Source organism: Desmodus rotundus, chromosome 5 (assembly GCF_022682495.2).
Source record: "Desmodus rotundus isolate HL8 chromosome 5, HLdesRot8A.1, whole genome shotgun sequence".
Taxonomy (NCBI): domain Eukaryota; kingdom Metazoa; phylum Chordata; class Mammalia; order Chiroptera; family Phyllostomidae; genus Desmodus; species Desmodus rotundus.
This window is the reverse complement of record NC_071391.1, coordinates 81,010,090-81,030,114: the sequence shown is the minus strand read 5'-3', so window position 1 is coordinate 81,030,114 and position 20,025 is coordinate 81,010,090. Positions and strand designations below refer to the sequence as shown.

General features: G+C 39.6%; 1 protein-coding gene across 1 annotated transcript in view; it reads left to right on the top strand.

The window, feature by feature from the left end:
* The window catches only part of ARHGAP20 (Rho GTPase activating protein 20), a 122,533-nt gene that overhangs the window by 94,913 nt on the left and 7,595 nt on the right, over positions 1-20,025 (top strand). The window contains exons 9-12 of the mRNA XM_024570834.4: positions 3,180-3,368; positions 11,317-11,495; positions 13,091-13,252; positions 16,904-17,013. Coding sequence (XP_024426602.2) covers positions 3,180-3,368; positions 11,317-11,495; positions 13,091-13,252; positions 16,904-17,013 — 640 coding nt within the window. The remainder of the gene's footprint in view (positions 1-3,179; positions 3,369-11,316; positions 11,496-13,090; positions 13,253-16,903; positions 17,014-20,025) is intronic.

The window sequence follows — 20,025 nt, the reverse complement described above, 5'->3', positions numbered from 1 at the left end:
ATTTTGACAAAAGTTTTGTTTCGGATTATTCTCAGACTTAAGGCAAGTCAATCATGCCCACAGCTGAGGACAAAACTCACTGCAGTTCTTGCTTCTTTTTTTAATTGTATTATTTTTGTACAAACCAGTGAGCAACAATTAAAGTTGTGCTTAAAAATCAAGTAAATACTTAAAATAAATTTGAATAAAATATATTGATTTAATTAATCCTATCAAGATGGTAACTTTCAGACTTATAACAGGTTCACGCTTTATCACTGTCCCTAAAACACCATGATCTTTTATTTAACAACAGTTCTTCATTGCCTATTTTATTGTGCCTTACAGACTTCAGCTGTGGGTTAGTTGTTTGCTATTTTGATAAACTGAGTTTTTTTATCACTATCATAGTAGTGCCCCCCATTTTTTTGCCTTAGTCTCTGGATGATGTGGTGTTAACAGAACATTGAGATTGTATGCCTATGCCAGATAAAAAGAAAAAGGAAGAGTTACATTCAGTGATAAATCAGGAATACAAGAGAACTTAAAGTACTAAAGAGCAAAAATTCATATTTCAGTCAGTTGTCCGGGATTTAGTTTTTCTAGTTTACAGACTTCTTACTGCATCTTGTTTCTGTTTCTGACACCCTGCAGTCTGTCTTCTGACTGCTGTCTATGAACACCTATCCCAGAGGGCAGCCGTGGGAGGGGAGCGTAAATCAAACCCACCAGTCCTGATGCTGTTGAGTAACACCAATTATATAACTAATAAAAAATAATGAAATGTCTTTTTCACACAGACATCTTGTGTTGAATAATAGTAATTAATGATGCTTGAAATATATAATACTTTGCCCTCATTATTTTAAGTTATATTAACCACTAACATTTACTTATTTGATCTTTCTAATACTGTGTGATGGGTAAGGCAAATGTTTTAAGTCATGGATTTGAGGCTGAGAGAAGTCAAGGATTTGCTAAAGACTTATAGATATAGTTATCATCAATGGAAAAACTGGAATACTGGAGTTCCAGCCAAGATGGAGGTGTAGACAGAAATGCTTCACTTCCTCGCACAACCAAAAGAAGGATAACTAACAATTTAAAAACAAAGAACAACCAGAACTGCCAGAAAAACATTTGCATGGAAGTCCAACAACCAAGGAGTTAAAGAAACATTCATCCAGACAGTAGGAGGGGTAGAGATGGGCAGCTGGAAGGAGAGGATGAGTGGCAAGGGGCAGCTGGAGGATGCGATGGGCAATCCCACATTCACACACAGACAAGCCTGAGGGAACAGTGGGAGACCGAGAAATCCAGGGTTTCAGCATGGGAAAGTAAAGACTCAAAACTCCAGGCTGTACAAAAATCTGTGGTGATTGTGGTGGCAGGAGAAACTCCTAGCCTCACAGGAGAGTTCTTTGGAGAGACCCACGCACCTGCAAATCAGCACCTGAAAGGACACAAACTGCTTGTGGGAAGTGAGGGAAGTGATGGAAAGTGGGGCGAGAGCTGAGCAAGTGGCATTGTTCCCTCTCTGACCCCTCCCTCACAGACAGCACCGCAATGCAGCAAAGAGGGTTGCCCCTGGAGAATACCTAAGGCTCCGCCTCTTACACATAACAGGTGCACCAAGACAAAGATATGTGGCCCAAATGAAAGAACAGATCAAAACTCCAGAAAAAGAAGTAAGTGACAAGAAGAGAGAAAACCTATCTGTTGCAGAGTGCAAAACACTGATAATGAGGATGCTCACAGAATTGATTGAGCTCGGTGACAAAGTGAAGGAAGAAATGAAGGCTACACAAAGTGAAATAAAGGAAAATATACAGGGAACCAACAGTGAAGGGAAGGAAACCAGGACTCAAATCAATGATTTGGAACAAAAGGATCCATCTAAGCATCAACTGGAACAGAATGAGGAAACAAGAATGCAAAAAAATGCATTCTTTTGGAGAGGCTTAGAAACCTCTGGGACAACTTTAAGCATTCCAACATCCAAATCATGGGAGTGCCAGAAGAAGAGGAAGAGCAAGATATCAAAAACTTGATGTGAACAAATAAAGGAAAACTTGCCCAATCTGGGAAAGAAAATAGACTTCCAGGAAGCCCAGAGAAATTGGACCAAAGGAGGAGCACACCAAGACATATCACAATTAAGTTACTCAAGGTTACAGATAAGGAGAGAATCTTAAAAGCAGCAAAAGGAAAGGAGAGAGTTACCTACAAAGGAGTGCCCATGAGGTCATCAGCTGATTTTTCAAAAGAAACCTTACTGGCAAGAAGGAGCTGGAAAGAAGTATTCCAAGTCATGAAAGGCAAGAACCTGCATCAAGATTACTGTATCCAGCAAAGCTATCATTTAGAACAGAAGGGCAGATAAAGTGCTTCTCAGATAAGGTCAAATTAAAGGAGTTCATCATCACCAAGCCCTTATTATATGAAATGTTAAAGGGATTTATCTAAGAAATAGAAGATCAAAAACTATGAACAGTAAAATGACAACAAACTCACAACTATCAATAACTGACCCTAAAAAACAAAAACAAGAACTAAGCAAACAACTAGAACAGGAACAGAATCACAGAAATGGAGATCACTTGGAGGGTTATCAGTGGGGAGGGGAAAGGGGAAAATGGGGAAAAAAGGTACAGGGAATAAGAAGCATAATAGCTAGGCACAAAATAGACAGAGAGAGGTTAAGAATAATATAGGAAATGGAGAAGCCAAAGATCTTATATCTACGACCCATGGACATGAACTGTGTGGGGGAGGGGGAATGTTGGAGGGTGATGGGGGCAGTACAAGAAAGAAGGGGAGAAAGGGAAGAAAAAATTGGGACAAGTGTAATAGTATAATCATTAAAATGTACTTTAAAAAAACTAGAATACCTTTAAATATCTTAGATGCAAACATAGGAAACATCACCACTGTGCAAACCAATTTGTGCATTCGAAATAAGATATTCTTAAAAGATGACTTTTCCCCCTCCCCCCCCCCCTTCAGACTACTCTAGTAGGGCCACCTGCATTATGCAGTGGTCTCCAACTGTAAGAGTGTTCATGGTGAGCATTCAGTCAACAAAAGGATTCTTTATACCAAAAGTCCCAGGAGCAAACTGCAGTACATTCCAGTATGTAGCACACATGCTCACAGTACCATTCAGCCTCAAGTCTACATTTAGATCTTTCTTTGTGTAGGACATGAATATCCCTACGGAATTAAAATGAGCCATCTTCGAGACACTGCACTCCTGACACAGGAATCAAAGGACTCCACCAGCCCTTCCAACCTCCAGGAACCCTTCCTCATGGAGCAGCTGCCACGGGAGATGCAATGCCAGTTCACCCTGAAGCCCAGCCGCCTGGCTGCAGGCCGGCAGCTGAGTGGTGAGTTACTTCTTTCTTCATAGAGTCTTTTTTTTTTTTAGCAAAAGTCTTTATTCAATTTTGAAAACAAAATTTGTACAGAGGCAAAGACTCAGACTTCCAGCCAGATGAGATTATTTTTTCATTTGAATTTGCAAAGTGTTTTGAAATGAAAATTTTAGAAGATAGTTTTATAAATCAGCAGTAGGTATGACTAACTTATAATCAACAGTACAGTCTGTTCCTTCTTTCTTCACTATTTCCCCTTTAACCTAATGCCCACTGCAGAGTCAGAGGCACCAGGCAACGCTGCAGGTGCCTCAATGCCTTCTTTGTACTATAAAACATTGCACCGTGTGTTCCCTCTAAAGAGCCATATTATAAAAAGCAGGCTTTCAGTGATGTCTGTCAGGAGTCTGTGATGCCCTGCGTGGATCCCGGTACTGATAAATATGTGAGACTAACATGATTTCCACAGAAATCTCTCCTTAGTCTACGAGTCTAATCTCAATTCCCCATCACAGCCATCGCTAACCCACACATAATAAAGAATGATAAGGTGATATTTAGCATAAGAGGATCATCATTAACCCTAACTCAGGTTTCAGCTTTAAGCCCTCAGTCTGAAAGTAAGATTATATAAGAAATAGAAGAAAAAGGATACCAACAAGTGTGAGTGAAATAGCAGAAAATCGATGCTGAATTTCTGTAGCTGCCTTTTGTACCAACTGAGGGACCCAGTGAATGGTGGCAACTATTTTATATACACTTCCCATGTGAACATCCAGATTCATCTTTCATTGAATTTTTGAGTCATCTTGCTAACATCAGCTGTAAAAACTTACCTTACACTTGGGCTAATATCTTCTCTCCCATAATGGTAAATTGAGTTCCTGAAATCTTAATATTTTTTACTACATCTCTGGACCATTTTGAAGGGGTATTATAGAAATGTTGTATAGCTTTTGGTCCACTAAAATCCATGAGGGGACAGGTTTTGGTCTGCATTGTTCACTGCTGTATTCTCAGCACCTGGAACAGTGCCTGACATACATAAATAAGAACTCAAATATTTCTTAATGAATGAATTTATTAATAGGTCTGTCTGTTGTTACTGCTGATTAAAGATACCAAGGAAACATTTCCTTCCTAACTAAGCTGAGGAGAATAATGTTTTACTCTTCACCTTTATGCCCATGTTTTTCAAACAGTTTCTCTGGGTCTCTTGTCAATTTTATTTTAATCAATTTTACCAATAACCGGGGTTAAGAATCTGAAGAGCCACAACTAAAATAAAGATATAGCTTTAAATCTCCGTTTCTGAGGGAGACTTTCTCTAGTTAGCTTAAGGAAAATATCTAATTATCCAAAGTAACTGTAGGTGAACATAGGCATCCCCAATCTGTTTTTCAAATTTCTGCCTCAGTGTAGGGAAAATCTACTGTAATATCATACTGAAAACAGAGTAGCAATAGATCTCTCAAAAGGCTACCCCTGCAACTTAAATCACTATAACTCAGCCTTCGGATGTCTGGTCCCCAGTGAAACAGCTCTAGTGTTAATTGGGGGTTCAGGATATAAACATTAAAGATCTGACCTCAAGACCCAACTTAAATATCACTTCCAGGAGATCTTTGTTCCTTCGGACAGGTAGTTGCCCCCTTCTCTGTGTATGTAGAACAGTTTTTTACATGTCTCATGTAACACATAGAACATTACATTGTGATGATTTCTTTACATGTCTTATTAGACTGTGAGCTAGCTTAAGGCCTGGGGACTCATAGCAGTGCTTAGTCCAATAGATGGAACAGAAAAGTTAAATGGAAGATTAAATGGCTTAGGCACACCTATTATGGAAAAACTTGAGTGGAGCAGAAATCTGGGGTTAAAGGGGAATCTTTCCATGAATGGTCTGAAGTAGCTTCTGAGGTTCTAGCCCAAACTGAACTCCAGTTCTGCACCCACCGCAGGCTCTTCCACATGTGTGTCAGCTCAGGGCTAATGGAACTGAATTTTTATGGTAGATGGTAAAATTCTAATTCTAATAGTCTCCCACACATATTTCCTACTCTGGGGTAGGGCGTAGGGGCAAGAGGGTGTTTATTTAAGTATTTGGCTAGAATAGAATTTCTAACTAAGGCTTTGTTGTTGTTATTCTATAAACACAAACTATTAAGAATTATAATTTTTAATATTCAGTTCCTTAACTTAATCATAAAGAAATACTAGCTGAATCTTGCCAGGATTCTTTAGGAAAGTTAGATTTACATGAATTTAGTTTGTGCTACATTTGTATTACCCTTATGTTTCTAATAGCAATAGCATGATTTTCATCAATTTTTGGACATTTAGAAAGCAAGAGCTATGCATTGAAAGCTCTTTAAGAAAATCAACTATAATGAAACTTTTTTCCTCTCAGTCCCAGAGGGAATATGAACTCTAAAACTGAACAGTATACATAACAAAAGGCATGCCTGCAGCTGAAACTATTTATAATACAATACAGGACTCAATTTCTACTTTATGCTATATGTCTGCACTCATGGGATAGCTGGGTATATAAATTTATGATAAAGAATTCTTCCTAAGAAGCATGTGAAAGCTAAAAAATTCAAATAAATCTGATAGTTTTAGAAGTAATGAAGCCAGGTTAAATGTGAGGAAACTAGACTGAGTACAACTACTCAACATATACACACATAAAAATTAAAGAAATATTTGCACAAATTGACATTGCTAGGCATACTGGAACCCCCTCCTGGATTTAAGAATGGGTTTAGTTTCCTTTTATGTTTTTTCAAAATGGGATAGGTTGGGAATGTCAGGGCAAGAAGAAAGCACTCTAGTTAAGCAGAGTCTGGTATCCCTATCCGCATACTTCAAAGGCTGTTATGGCAAATGGAGAATGGGTATGGGGAGAAGGTCCTCTTCGTAGGGAGGAGATTGTCTTAGCAACTTTAATTTTAATCAAGATCACTGTGACCCATGCCCTGGGCAAAGTAGTATGTTTCATATATTATCCTATTTAATCCTTTCAATAAGCCTTCAATAGGTAGGTAATATCATTTTTATTTTAAAGTTAAGTAAAGAGGTTAAGTTACCCAAGTAAATGTCAGCACGAAGAGTCTAACTGGGCTCCTGACTCTAGAACTAAAGACCTTTCTTTACACTTGGGTGTGTGAACACTGATGATGCATTTCTGCATCCTGAGGAAGCCAAGGGTAGATGGTGGTCTGAAGGCCATTTGGTAAAATGTTATTTATTTATCTCCCACAACTTGGCTCTTATAAGTATTTGGTTTCATTTGGTTATTCTTTTTTTCTTTTTTTGGAAAAAATTTTTTAAAATTATTTTATTGTTTTTCAATTACAGTTGTTTGCATTTCCCCCTCATCACTCCCTGCCCCCACCCTAGCCATCCCCAGCCTCCCTATTCTGAGGCAATAAAACATTTATATGAAATAAGTATTTGACACTGCAGACAATGTCTGCACTGAAAAGAGCATCTCCTTCAGCGTGCCATCACCAGGGAATGTGGTCACCTCTGGTGGTTTGGTTGGCTGGCTGTACCACACAGCCAGCATTTAATGACCAACTGCCATACTCCCTCACTGGAAAAAAAGGAGTCAAACCCTGTGTGGGTGCCACCAAGGATGAAGGCTCCTCAAATCTCAGCTCGTTAGCCTTAACCACAAGCTATTTTGAATCTGCCTTACACATGGGTGCTTCAGGGGTCTGTAGAGATTTGGGCAAATTATACACAGCATTTGGGGCTCCCACTAATTTACTATTCTCCTCCTAGAATTTTCCCTCCTCACTTTCCAGCTGCTGTGGTTACCTCCACCTCCATTCTCTAGTTCTCCAAGCCAGTGAGAGTGCAGGTTTCTCTCAAATTTCAGCAACGCCACCACCCTAGAGTCTGTGCTTGGACTAAAAGCTGTGAGAATAGAAAACTTACCTAGTGCTATGCCTTTTTTCCAAGTGTAACACTTTTATCTCAAGTATTTCTCTTCTTTTGGTCCCTCTTTATTGACTTCAGGTAGGCTTTTTAAAAATGTTGTCCAGAGTTTATAGTTGGTATCTATATATAGGTGTTAGGGCTCTGGGGCAGGAGACTGTGGTAGGGAGGTCTGAAAGGATCCTTAAAGAGTTGACTTTATTTTAAATATCAAATCCTGTGCACTGGGATTCCAGTCAAGATGGTAGCACAGGTAAACACAGCTCGCCTTCTCACACAACCCATACCAATTACAAATATACTATAGAACAACCATCACTCAGAACTGTCAGAAATCGAGTTGAATGGAAGTCTGACAACTACAAAATTAGAGAAACCATGTCCATCCAGACTGGTAGGATGGGCAGAGATGCAGAAAAGGCTGGTCCCACATTGACATGTGGTAGATAAAAATTCAAGAGGAATGTCTTGGGAGCAAGGAGTCCCAGCCCCATACCAGGTCCCCCAGCCCAGGGTTCTCGTGCCAGGAAGATAAGTCGCCATAACGTATGGTTGTAAAAACCAGTGGGTACTGAGTTGATGGAAGAAAGTGCTAGAGTCCCAGGAAGTTCCTCTTAAAGAACTCATACATGGACTTACTCAGATTCCCTCCCTCTGAGTTCTAATACCGGGGTAGCAGCTTGAAAGGTTCCAGTGGCATACAGGGAGGTACTGAAGTGTCTGCAAGCAAAGTTAGAGCTGGGGCACAGCTTTCTCCCAGACAGAACAGCAGGCAGAGGTCATTGTCCCTTTTCTGAACCTTTCCCCCACAAAGCCATAGAGTTGGCAGGTAGATGTCATCCCTGAGACTCCATCAACCTGGCAAATACTGTTTGCCCTGCCCTGGAGATCCCCTGAGACTCCATCCCACCCAACTTATGGGCCCACCCAAACTATTAACAGACATTTTTCCATATGAATGGCTGATTTAGGCTCATGCTTCACAACTTCCCAAATCCTCTCAAACAAGCAAAAGCCAGCCTCAGTGAGTCCTCAGCCCCTGTGCCTCTTGTTAAGTGGCCATAGGCCAGGCACTAGAAGCAGCCAGCCCAGATTCACAGCTTGACTTCACCTGGGAATCTCCAAGCCCAGACAAATAGCAGCCATCTCAGATTGCTTTATAGCCCAGGCAGGGTGTCCCCAGGCAAAACACAGGTTGGGGCTGACCTTGCCCTATACCACCTGGGAAACCCCAGAGTCTGCACACCCAGTAGACAGCTACAGACCATGTCAGAGTACCGCCACCCTGCCTCCATGCAGCTGATAATCTATGGAGGGCAGAAGTTGGTGGTCAGTGGTCACAGCCAGTCCTTGCAGCAGCCTGGACTGGGTGAATCCCTCCAATTGACCTGCAAACAGCAATCAAGGCTCAACTATAAGAGGAGGGTGTACTCAGCCCACACAGAGGGCACACGTTGAGTACCCAGCTTGGGTGATAGGGGAGGCTGTGACATTGGACCCTACAGGATACCTACTACATTAGGACCTGCTACCAAGGCAAGGAGTCATAGCAGTTCTACCTAAGACATAGAAACAAACACAGGGGGGCTGCCAAAATGAGGAGACAAAGAAATATGGCCAAATGAAAGAACAGATCAAAACTCCAGAAAAAGAACTACACAAAATGGAGATAAGCAATTTATCAGATGCAGATTTCAAAACACTGGTTATAAGGATGCTCAAGGAACTTGGTGAGGACCTCAGCAGCATAAAAAAGACCCAGTCAGAAATGAAGGTTACACTAATTGAAATAAAGAACAATTTACAGGGAAACAATAGTAGAGTGGGTGAAGTTGAGAATCAAATCAATGATTTGGAATATAAGAAAGCAAAAAACAACCACACAGACCAATAAGAAGAAAAAAAGAATCCAAAAAATGAGAATAACGTAAGCAGCCTCTTGGACTACATCAAGTATTCCAACATTTGCATCATAGGGGTGCCAGAAGGAGAAGAGAAAGAGCAAGAAATCAGAAATCTATCTGAAAAAATAATGACAGAAAAGTTCCCTGATTTGGTAAAGGAAATAGACATACAAGTCCAGGAAGCACAAAGAGTCCCAAACAAGATGGATGCAAAGAGGCCCACTCCAAGACACATCATAATTAAAAGGCCAAAGGTTAAAGACAGAGAGAATCTAAAAAGCAGCAAGAGAAAAGCAGTCAGTTACCTACAGGGGAGTTCCCATAAGACTGTCAGCTAATTTCTCCAAAGAAACTTTGCAGGCTAGAAGGGATTGGCAACAAATATTCAAAGTCAGGGACCTACAGCCAAGATTTCTCTACTCAGCAAAGATATCATTTAGAATTGAAGGGCAGATAAAGAGCTTGCCAGATAAGAAAAAAACTAAAGGATTTCATTCATTATTATTTGAACCATTATTGTATGAAATGTTAAAGGGACTTATTTAAGACAAGGAAGAAAATCAAAGCTATGAATAATAAAATGACAATAAATATATATCTATCAACAATTGAATATAAAAAACAAACTTAGCAAACAAGAAGAGAGACAGAATTATGGATACGGAGAGGGTTTTGATGGTTGCCAGATGGGAGTGGGGAGAGGGAGAGAACAGGTGAGGAGGTGAGGGGGTTAAGAAGTACAAATAGGTAGTTACAGAATAGCCATGGGAATGTAAGGTACAGTTAGGAAATGGAGTAGCCAAAGAACTCATGCTCATGACCCATGGCATGGACATGAACAATGGTGGGGAGATTGCCTGAGGGATTGGGGGGGTGATGGGTGGAGGGGGCAAAGGGGGAAAAATCGGGGCAACTGTAATAGCATAATCAATAAAATATAAGTTAAAATACAAATAAATAAATATCAAATGCTGTGCACACCCATCTATTTTTATGTTAAAATTAGAGACAGATGACATCAAAACTGTTTTAGCACTATGATACCACAAAATCATGATTCTCAGTTGACCTCTCTTCTCCATTTTTGTTAATGTTGTCTTTTTATCTTTTTCCACCTAAATCTCTCCTTAATCTAATTATTGTTCAAGAAGGATTTATTGAGTGCTTACTGATTAAATGTGAGGCACGATAAAATCTTGCTCATTTGAAATCCAAATAAAGTTCCAGTGCCTCCTGGATCACACCTTCCCACCCAGTGGGTAGATGTGCTCTCTTATTCTTCTGAATGCCTCTGATACTTTGTTTCTCCCTTATGATATTTTATTTATTAATGTACTTGCTGCTTCTCCCCACCACCACCAGTTCTGTTCCCCTCTTAGATTATAAATTTTGCCATGGCAAGGGCAAGTATTCATGTTTGCAACCATCCATGCTGCATTAACAGTTAAGTTGGGAACTGAAAAGATACCTGAAAGCCTTTGCAGTTGGAAGGAAAGGGGGAGAAATGTAGGACATTAGCTTCCTGCTCAGTAGTGGAGTGGGACATCAGGTAATAAAGCATTCTTTGTTTCAAGAGAACATCTCAATAGAGACAACTTTCCTACTCCTCCTCCTCCTTCCCTCTATCTTTGCCTCCCTCCCCCTTTTACTCCACCCCTTCTTCCTTTCCTTACTATGTAATTCTTAATCTTAAACTTTTTTGTGTGCCTAGTCTCATCTTTAATGTGACAATATGCCTGTCTCCTGGCTAGCTCAGTTGGTAGAGCATGAGACTCTTAAAATGTGACAATATATATGTTGGTATGAAACACTTTTTGCTTTGTTACAGTACAGTAAGGGATCATTTCTTTCACCTTTGAAAATTCAGTGTCAAAACTCATGTAAACAAACCAGTGATGTTCCAAAAATGGATAGGAGAATAACCCAAATATTTGATTTTCTTAATTTATAAAATATTATAATGAATTTCATAGATTTAACTAATGGTAACAAAAGACATCTATAAGCACTTTTTCTCTTTGAGCCATAGTAATAAACATAATATAAAATGGAAACTGTAGAAATAAGATTAAGTGAATTAAACTAGTTTTTCTACTTCACTTCCTTAGATTCGGGTCAGAAGACATTTAAAAGGAGAAGATCTATCATAAATTGGGCCTTTTGGCGGGGTTCTAGCACTCACCTGGATAACTTGCCCATGTCACCAACATCTCCTATGGCAGGACAGCTCTTTGGAGTGTCTCTGCCAAATATTTGTGAAAATGACAATCTGCCCAAACCTGTCTTGGTAAGTCTCATTCTGGCCTTAACACCAGTGGGAAAGGAGAGGGCTCTGGGAGGTAACTCTATCCCAAAATGGAAATATTATAGACATCCATGACTTTGGCTAAGAATCTTTTTTATTACTATTTCAAAGAAGAAAAATCTGATTAAGCTATTGCAGAATCATAACTTAGACATAATAGGGAGAGATCATCTAGTACACTTTCACAGGAAAGGGCCATGTCAGGTTTCTCAAATAATTTAGAATGTGCTTGGTAGACAGAAAATTCACATTATCCCTCACATTCCTCTCACTTTTCTTGAATTCTGCATTGTTCTGAAAGTCTCCTTTAACTGCTTTAGCAACAAAGATTACACAATCATATGCTTTGGAAAAATCTTATGTGTGTTTTATTTGTATTTTGAGTGTTTATGCATAAAGGTACATCCTCTGGCATGTAGTTATCTTTCTTGTATAGTGTGGGTCAGATGAAAGCCACTGCGTTTGTCTTGTCTCCAGGTGATATAGTAAATGATCATTGCTAAGCAACATTTATTGAGCATCCAGTCTCTTCTAAGTGCTATACTAGACATATGGGTTTTACGGTATATTGTGCATCTATAAGTGCCAGAAACTAGCCTGCCACGTTATTGCTACCCCTGCACAACAGAGTTGAGTAGTTATCATCGTTGTTGTGATCCCTGCTTTACAAAATGTTCTTTAAAGCTTCAAGTTTGCCCAAGATCACACAGTAAGTATGTGTTTAACTAGGTTTCAGATCCCATGGGTTGCTTGTCTCTAACACCCATTCCTTTTCTTTTCTTTTCTTTTCTTTTTTCTTTTCTTTTCTTTTCTTTTTTTAATTGTTCTTCAAGTACTGTTGTCTCCATTTTCTCCCCATCACTCCCCACCACCCCAGCTGTCCCCACCTCCCACCCTCTATCCTGCCCACCTTTGGCTTTGTCCATGTGTCCTTTCTTCATGTTTCTTGACGACCCTTCCCCCTTTTCTCCCCAATATCCCCCCTCCCCTGGTTTCTCTTCAATCATATAAATCTTTCACCTTTCGCCCATTCCTTTTCTACACTGAAAGCAGAGGATGTGCAGCTTAAAAGAAAGCAAAATGTAAGATTGATCAAAATGGAATGGAGAAGGCTTCCTGGGGTAGATATTTTTAGCCTGATTTTAAAAGAAGGAAGTAAATACAGGAAAGGGAATGACATATGAAAATGCATAAAAAGAAAGACAAGCAAGTGGGGAACGAGCTTGACAATAATATTTCCCTATTTGGAGGGAAGAGTTTGTATTAGAGAATAATCAGAAAAGAGGAGAGAGAGAGGAGACCAGTTAACAGATACCTTGAAGCAGTCAGAAAAATTTTATTTTAAAGTGCCTAATAGTTCATTGAAACAAGACAGTCTAATTAAAGCAAGTGTTTAAAGTAAAAATGTTTTTTAGTGTTGAGTAAATAGAAGAAAAGACATTTAGAGATACCAACAAATAAATTGGCTTTGGTCCTTCCAGCAGTCCTTCAGGACTTTCCCCAGTTACCCCGGCCTCTGGCAGCTGAGAGTGCTTGTATGTGTAAAGTGCCATTGCTTTTTCTCTGCTTCCCCATAGGATATGCTTTATTTCCTTAATATAAACGGACCCCTCACAAAAGGAATTTTCAGGCAGTCGGCCAATATGAAATCTTGCAGAGAGCTGAAGGAGAAACTGAATTCTGGAATTGAAGTACAACTAGACTGTGAATCTATTTTTGTAATAGCATCTGTTTTAAAGGTAGGAAAAGTTCTCCCTTCATCTTCCTCACAGTGAAGCTCTGAAGAAAGACAATGGGTTTCTTTCATTATTCCCATTTGCAAAGAGCCATAATAGATATAGAATCTAAAAAGTGTTAAAAAATTTCACAAAGTCAAGATTGTCCTTTAAAATCCACTGCTAATGTTATGGCATGTCTGACATGCCTTTTTAAGTTTTTTATTCCACACCACTCTCCTCATCTTCACTTCTACTATCCCATGCAAAAAAAAAAGTTGTTAAATTAAAAATTATCAAAACATATACATGTTTATTAAAACAAATATCCTGATAATAATGACTTTCTCACAATTTTTCAAAAATGAACTTTATTAAATTGAGAAATAAGTTTACCATACAAACATTTGCCTAACAACTGAAACAAAATTGCTTTCTAAGACCACTGAAAATTCCATTCATTTATACAATTCCTTGTCCCCTAATGCCTTTTTAAAGTAAAAGTGGAATATGAGTGACTGCTATTCCCATATTATTCCTATTATAAAAACCCTTCCCACATTTGACATTCCTACGGTTCTTACCTTCACCCCACAGTTATTTAAGTCACATCCATAGCTGGGTTAGAGCTCTTCTAAAATGCCTTCCTCCCACATTCCTGAGAATGCCTTACATTTTTAGAAAACAGACTTAACCCAGCTTTTAGCAGAACTTTCGACCCTAGCAATAGCTTCTGCAGACCTGCCTCAGTCTCCCATGTCCCAGCAGGATGGGAATGCACCATGCCAGGGGTAGAGACAAGGCCCCACCCTGCATCTCAGGGTGTGGAGCGAAAAAACAAACTTAGGAAAACATAGTGAAGAAGACTCTCCCACACCCCCTACTCCTGCAGGATGGTCAGCTATGTACAGAATCTTAATTTCATGACTTAATGCACAGTCAGAGGTTTCTTGGCAAATGGGCCATGTCTACTCTTAAACAACCCCTGTTGTATGTGGCCTTGTGCAATGAAGATTCACTCAGAAGAACTGGAGAACTGGAACTAGGGCCATCTAATCTATTTTGCACAGGGTTGTGATTACCCTTCAACCTTGGAATACAATAAAGATGGATGGTATGTTCAGCCAGATATATGTCAAGGATATATATATTCACAATGAATTTTTTTTCTTTTTATCATATAATTAGGCTTCCTCCCACCTCTTAAGAAGTTAAAGCCTATGTTTTAGAAAATTTTCCTTACTGTGCTTTTCTTCAAAGTACCACACTTCTTAAAATTTTGTGCTAAATTATTGCAGCTATTACAAAATATAATTTGAGAAGAGTTTGATTGTATTCCAAATTATAGAAATATTACTTGTACAAAGATAAGCAAAAGACAAAATCTAATACAAAAGATTGAAACGTCTGGTTAAATAGGTTACAAGTAGTTGAAGTTTTATAACCACGTGACTGTTTTACTCTCACTTCTTCCAAGCGGTTGCAGGAAAGGAGATATTTTTGCCAAAATTTTTTGAGCTTTTGTTTTGGTTCTTGTTTTTAAGACTATTTGGAAGTGGTACTTTAGTTTTCCTTTAATTTTGTACTTATGCTGGTTTGCTTAAATATAAGTTGAACTCTTTAAACTATACTTGAAAGAAAATTGCTTGAGACACTAACTTTGATCCATCATAGCTTTGAGGAAAGTTCATTTTTAATCCTGCAAGAATCTCCTCTCAAATGAACTTGGTGATTCTGCTGATGACTTGGGCTCTGATTTTGGAGGGGAGGAGACTTTCAGTTGAGTGCTGTGAGTTGGTGATTGTAATTCAGAACCAGCTCTCATATTCTTTCTCATCTGTGATGGTGGTTGCATTTCGTAACTTGTTATTCCAGCTGTGGAGAGTTCATTGAGATGTTACGACCTATTATCTTTCAAGTGTAGGTTCAAGATTTAATGATGTTTTTCTTCAAGACAGATCATAAGTATGTTTTCCACTGAGATTTTAAAAAAGAGCTATTGTCACTGCCCCACTTTGAAATAACAGATTTTTGCCTCTTCTAAATCTGACTTTTAAAGTAGGTGCAGCAACTAAAATTAGTTTGGAATTATGAAAATTCAATAGCTTTACCCCAAAAGAGGTAACTTTTGTAAAGACACATCTGAATCACAAGCATCCAGCTACATTTCTACTGGGAGATAACAATAGAAGAGAGAAAGATGTAATTCAGCAGAATGGATCAATCATCTTCCTACTTGTTAACCACTCTTTAAAAAATTGTATCACAATAGGGGACATGACTGCAAAGAGGTTTTTTAAATGACCTGAGAATCTGTCATAGTTACTTGGCCTTCCCTTGTCCCTCATTAATATTTGTCCATATGATATAAAGCACCAATTCAGTAATGACCACTACTGTGTCTGGGACTCCTCTTGGCACTGAAGTGTGCAAGTAGAGAGGGAGGGGCTACCCCTGCCCTGGAGGGGCTCAGAAGCTAGTGGGAAAGATACACATGTGATCAGCTAACTATAACAATAAGATATCACTGCTTTCATGTTAGTGATGCAAACATGACCTATAAGTAACAAGTTGTGTGTTGCCTTTTGTAAAACACATAGGTGAAGTTGCTGATTTGTTTTTCCAGCAATACTTCGCTCAATTTCAGCTTTCACCTATCTCCAGATTATAAGCAGGAACTTGCAAAATAAGAGCCACCCATGGGTACAGTACTTAGACATGAAATTGTTTTTCTCTGCCTAACGCTTCCTGAGGTGGAGAACAGACCATGCCAAAAGCAACAAAGGGCATTGGCTTAGAACAGAAATGAACGTAGGACCAGAACCAAATTTAGTTTGTTTTTAAGCTTTTTATAAACAAAGGTTGAACAACAAACACCCTTGGCCATATACTGCTTGTGTTACAGTCTGGTTTCACCACACCCAGGCCCACCAGGGGTTTCAGCAGAATAGGGTCTCGAATGCCAGAAAGGATGATGTGCTGGGGACATGTTATTTAATGAACAACAGGCACGGGGGTGGTGCCCAGGCTCCCAGAACCCAGCCATTGCCTGTGATGCTTTCTCCCCCAAGAAGTGAGAGCCTTCTATGGGGAATACAGGAAGAAACTCTTAAGTACCTCTAGATGGAATTATTCACCAATACCACTAGAATGTAAAGTTTGAAAATAACAGGGACTTCGTTTTATTCACTGCTCTGTCCCTAGCACCTCAAGCAGTGCCTGGTACATATGAGTAAATATGTATAGTATGATTGGATGAGTGACTACAACATTATGAGCCTCACAGATATCTTCATGTATTTCTTTGAACTAGTGATTTGAAAGGGGGGAGGGAGATTTAGAATAATTTGTCAGGCCCTGTCACATAGTACTAGTATGTCACATGTACACAGACAGGGCCTTTCACCCCAAACAGGTTGTCCTGTATCTTTCACACTATAATCCAGATTCCACTTTTGTTTTGTTTTTCTAACAAAAACTCCGGGTTTTGTTAAAAAAAAAAAATCAAAGCATGTGTTTCTATGTGTGCACATCAGTGGAGAGTTGGCATCGAGATCTGTGTATTCCAAAGAAGGGAAAACTTAGCTGAACTTTTCAACAAAATGTATTATAATTTCCTTAATACATATTTAGGGTGGAAAATAATGATTTAAAATATTTTTCCCTCTCTGTAAGGACTTTCTACGAAATATTCCTGGAAGTATTTTCTCATCAGATCTCTACAATCACTGGGTCTGTGTAATGGATCAAGGAGATGATGAAGAGAAAATAAATACAATTCAAAGGTAATTGTTCTAATTTGGTTATGTCTCAAAAATATTTTTTAAAACTTATATTTTATAAGCTTGTCTATTAAAGTAATGACGAATATCAAAATCATATCCATGGGAACTGGTTTAAAAATAGATGAAGCTAACTACTGTCATTATTATCATTTTCTCCCTGATCTTATTAACATGGCACACTTGACCATTGTACACCTTCTGTATATCTAAATCTGAGAAGAGCTGAAACCCATTAGACCAGTAGCTAGTACTATAAACCCAAACTACAATTTATGATCTTAATTTTGGTAAACATTTAACCAGACAACTCCTTATATAGCTCACATGGCAAATGAATTCATACAGAAAAAAATTTCCTCTCTCAAGGAACTCTCAGTCTGGGAGAGTACATAGAGAAAGCAAGAATTAGAATTACAATTTGAGGAATTTCTGGTGAAGATGTCTGCATAGGCAAACATGGCTCACCTCTTCGCACAACCACATCAAAATTACAACTAAAATATAGCAACAACCATCACTCAGAAATGTCAGAAATTGAGTTGAATGGAAGTCTGACAACTACAGAACTAAAGAAACCACATCCATGCAGACTGGTAGGAGGGGTGCAGATGCAGAATGGGCTGACCCAACACCCACGTGGATGAAAATTCAGGAGGGATATCTCGGGAGCAAGGAGTCCCAGACCCACACCAAGCCCCTCCAGCCCAGGATTCCAGTGCCAGAGAGATAAGTCCTCACAACTTCTGGTTGAAAAAACCAGCATGGATTGAGTTGGTGGAAGAAACTGCTGGAGCCTCCAGCAGCTCCTCAAAAGAACCAACACACAGACTCACCTACTCAGACTCATTCCCTCTGAGCTCCAGCACTGGGGTAGCAGCTTGAAAGGTACCAGAGGTATACAGGGAGAAACTGAAGTATCTGGCATCAGGTGAACAGAGGCCATCGTCCCTTTTCTAAGTCCCCCACAGAGCCAGCAAGCTGGTGCCATGTCTGGACTCCATCAACCTAGTTAACACTGTTTGACCTGCCTTGGAGATCCCTGGAGACTCTGCCACATCCATCTTTTGGGGCCCACCCAAGCTGCTGGTCTTGGCTCCTAAATCCTATCAAATAAGCAACAGCTGCCTTCAGTGAGCCCTAGCAGCAACCAGATTAGATGCACAGCTGGGCTTTGCCTGGGAATCTCCAAGCCCAGCACAGGTAGCAACCATCTCATATTGCTTTATAGCTCATGCAGGGTACCCCAGGGCACAACAAAGTTGGGGGCTGATCTTAGACTTTACCACTCAGAAAACTGCAGGGCCAGCACACCCAGTGGATGGCTATAGACCACATCAGAGTACCACCACCCTGCCCCCGAAGAACTGACCCTCCACAGAGGGTGGAGGCTGCTGGTCAGTAGTCACAGCCAGTCCTTGCAGCTGACTGGCCTGGGTAAATCCCTCCAGATGATCTGCCAACAGCAACAAGAGGAGGATGTACTCAGCCCACACAAAGGGTACACCTCATATACACAGCTTGGGTGATACCAGAAGCTGTGCCATTGGACCCTTCAGGACACCTACTACATTAGGGCACAATACCAAGACATGGAGTCAAATCAGGTCTAGCTAATGCATAGAAATAAACACAGGAAGGCTGCCAGAGTGAGGAGACAAAGAAACATGGCCCAAATGAAAGAACAGATCAAAACTCCAGAAAAAGAACTACACAAAATGGAGATAAGCAATTTATCAGATCCAGAGTTCAAAGCACTGGATATAAGGGTGCTCAAGGAACTTAGTGAGGACCTCAAAAGCATAAAAAAGACCCACTCAGAAAAGAAGGATACACTAATTGAAATAAAGAACAATTTACAGGGAAACAACAGTAGAGTGGATGAAGCCGAGAATCAAATCAATAATTTGGAACATAAGGAAGCAAAAAACAACCATGCAGAACAACAAGAAGGAAAAAGAATCCAAAAAACAAGGACAGTGTAAGCAGACTCTGGGACAACTTAAAGTGTTCCAATATTCTCATCATAGGGGTGCCAGAAGGAGAAGAGAAAGAACAAGACATTGGAAATCTATCTGAAAAAATTGTGAAAGAAAACTGTCCTAATTTGGTGAAGGAAGTAGACATACAAGTCCAGGAAGCACAGAGAGTCCCAAACAAGATGGATGCAAAGAGGCCCACTCCAAGACACATCAAAATTAAAATGCCAAAAGTTAAAGAGAGACTCTTAAAAGCAGCAAGAGAAAAGAACTTAGTTCCAGATGGTTGGCAGATGGGAGTGAGGAGAAGGAGAATGGGTGAGGGGATCAAGAAGTACAAATAGGTGGTTACAGAATAGCCACGGGGATGTACAGTACAGTATAGGAAATGGAGTAGCCAAAGAACTTACACACATGACCCATGGACATGAACAATGGTGGGGAGATGGCCTGAGGGAGTTGGGGGTGATGGGTGGAGGGGACAAAGGGGAAAAAAATCTGGACAACTATAGTAGCATGATCAATAAAATATAATTTTAAAAAAGAATTACAATTACAATACAGTATAATCTGTGCTATAAATGAGATATGGGGAGGAGATATTGTGGAATTACTGCAGAGAAGCAGTTAAGTCTTGAAAAGTGTCAAGGAAAAAGGGAGTTGCACAGTTACAGCCTGATCACAGGGAATGCATCGTCTATACTCACGCAAAGGGAAGTTGCTAGCAGAACTCACCCACCCCCATTCTGTGATATTTCCTGCATTATAAGACAGTGTGAAAGAAGTGTCCATTTAAAAAATATATATTTCCACTTCTTTGAAAACCCAAGAATCCCAATATCATTTCTTGCATATAGTTGTTTGGTATAGTTCTTTCTTGTGCAACTTTATGAATTTTTATCTACACACTGCTGTTGATAGACATCTCTTACCCATAGAAGAACATAGTACAGCTGTTGAAGAAAACAGATATCAAAGCCTCGGAACAAAATACTGTTATCTCTGCTTTGATATGGTTTGGTGGAAACCATTCAGA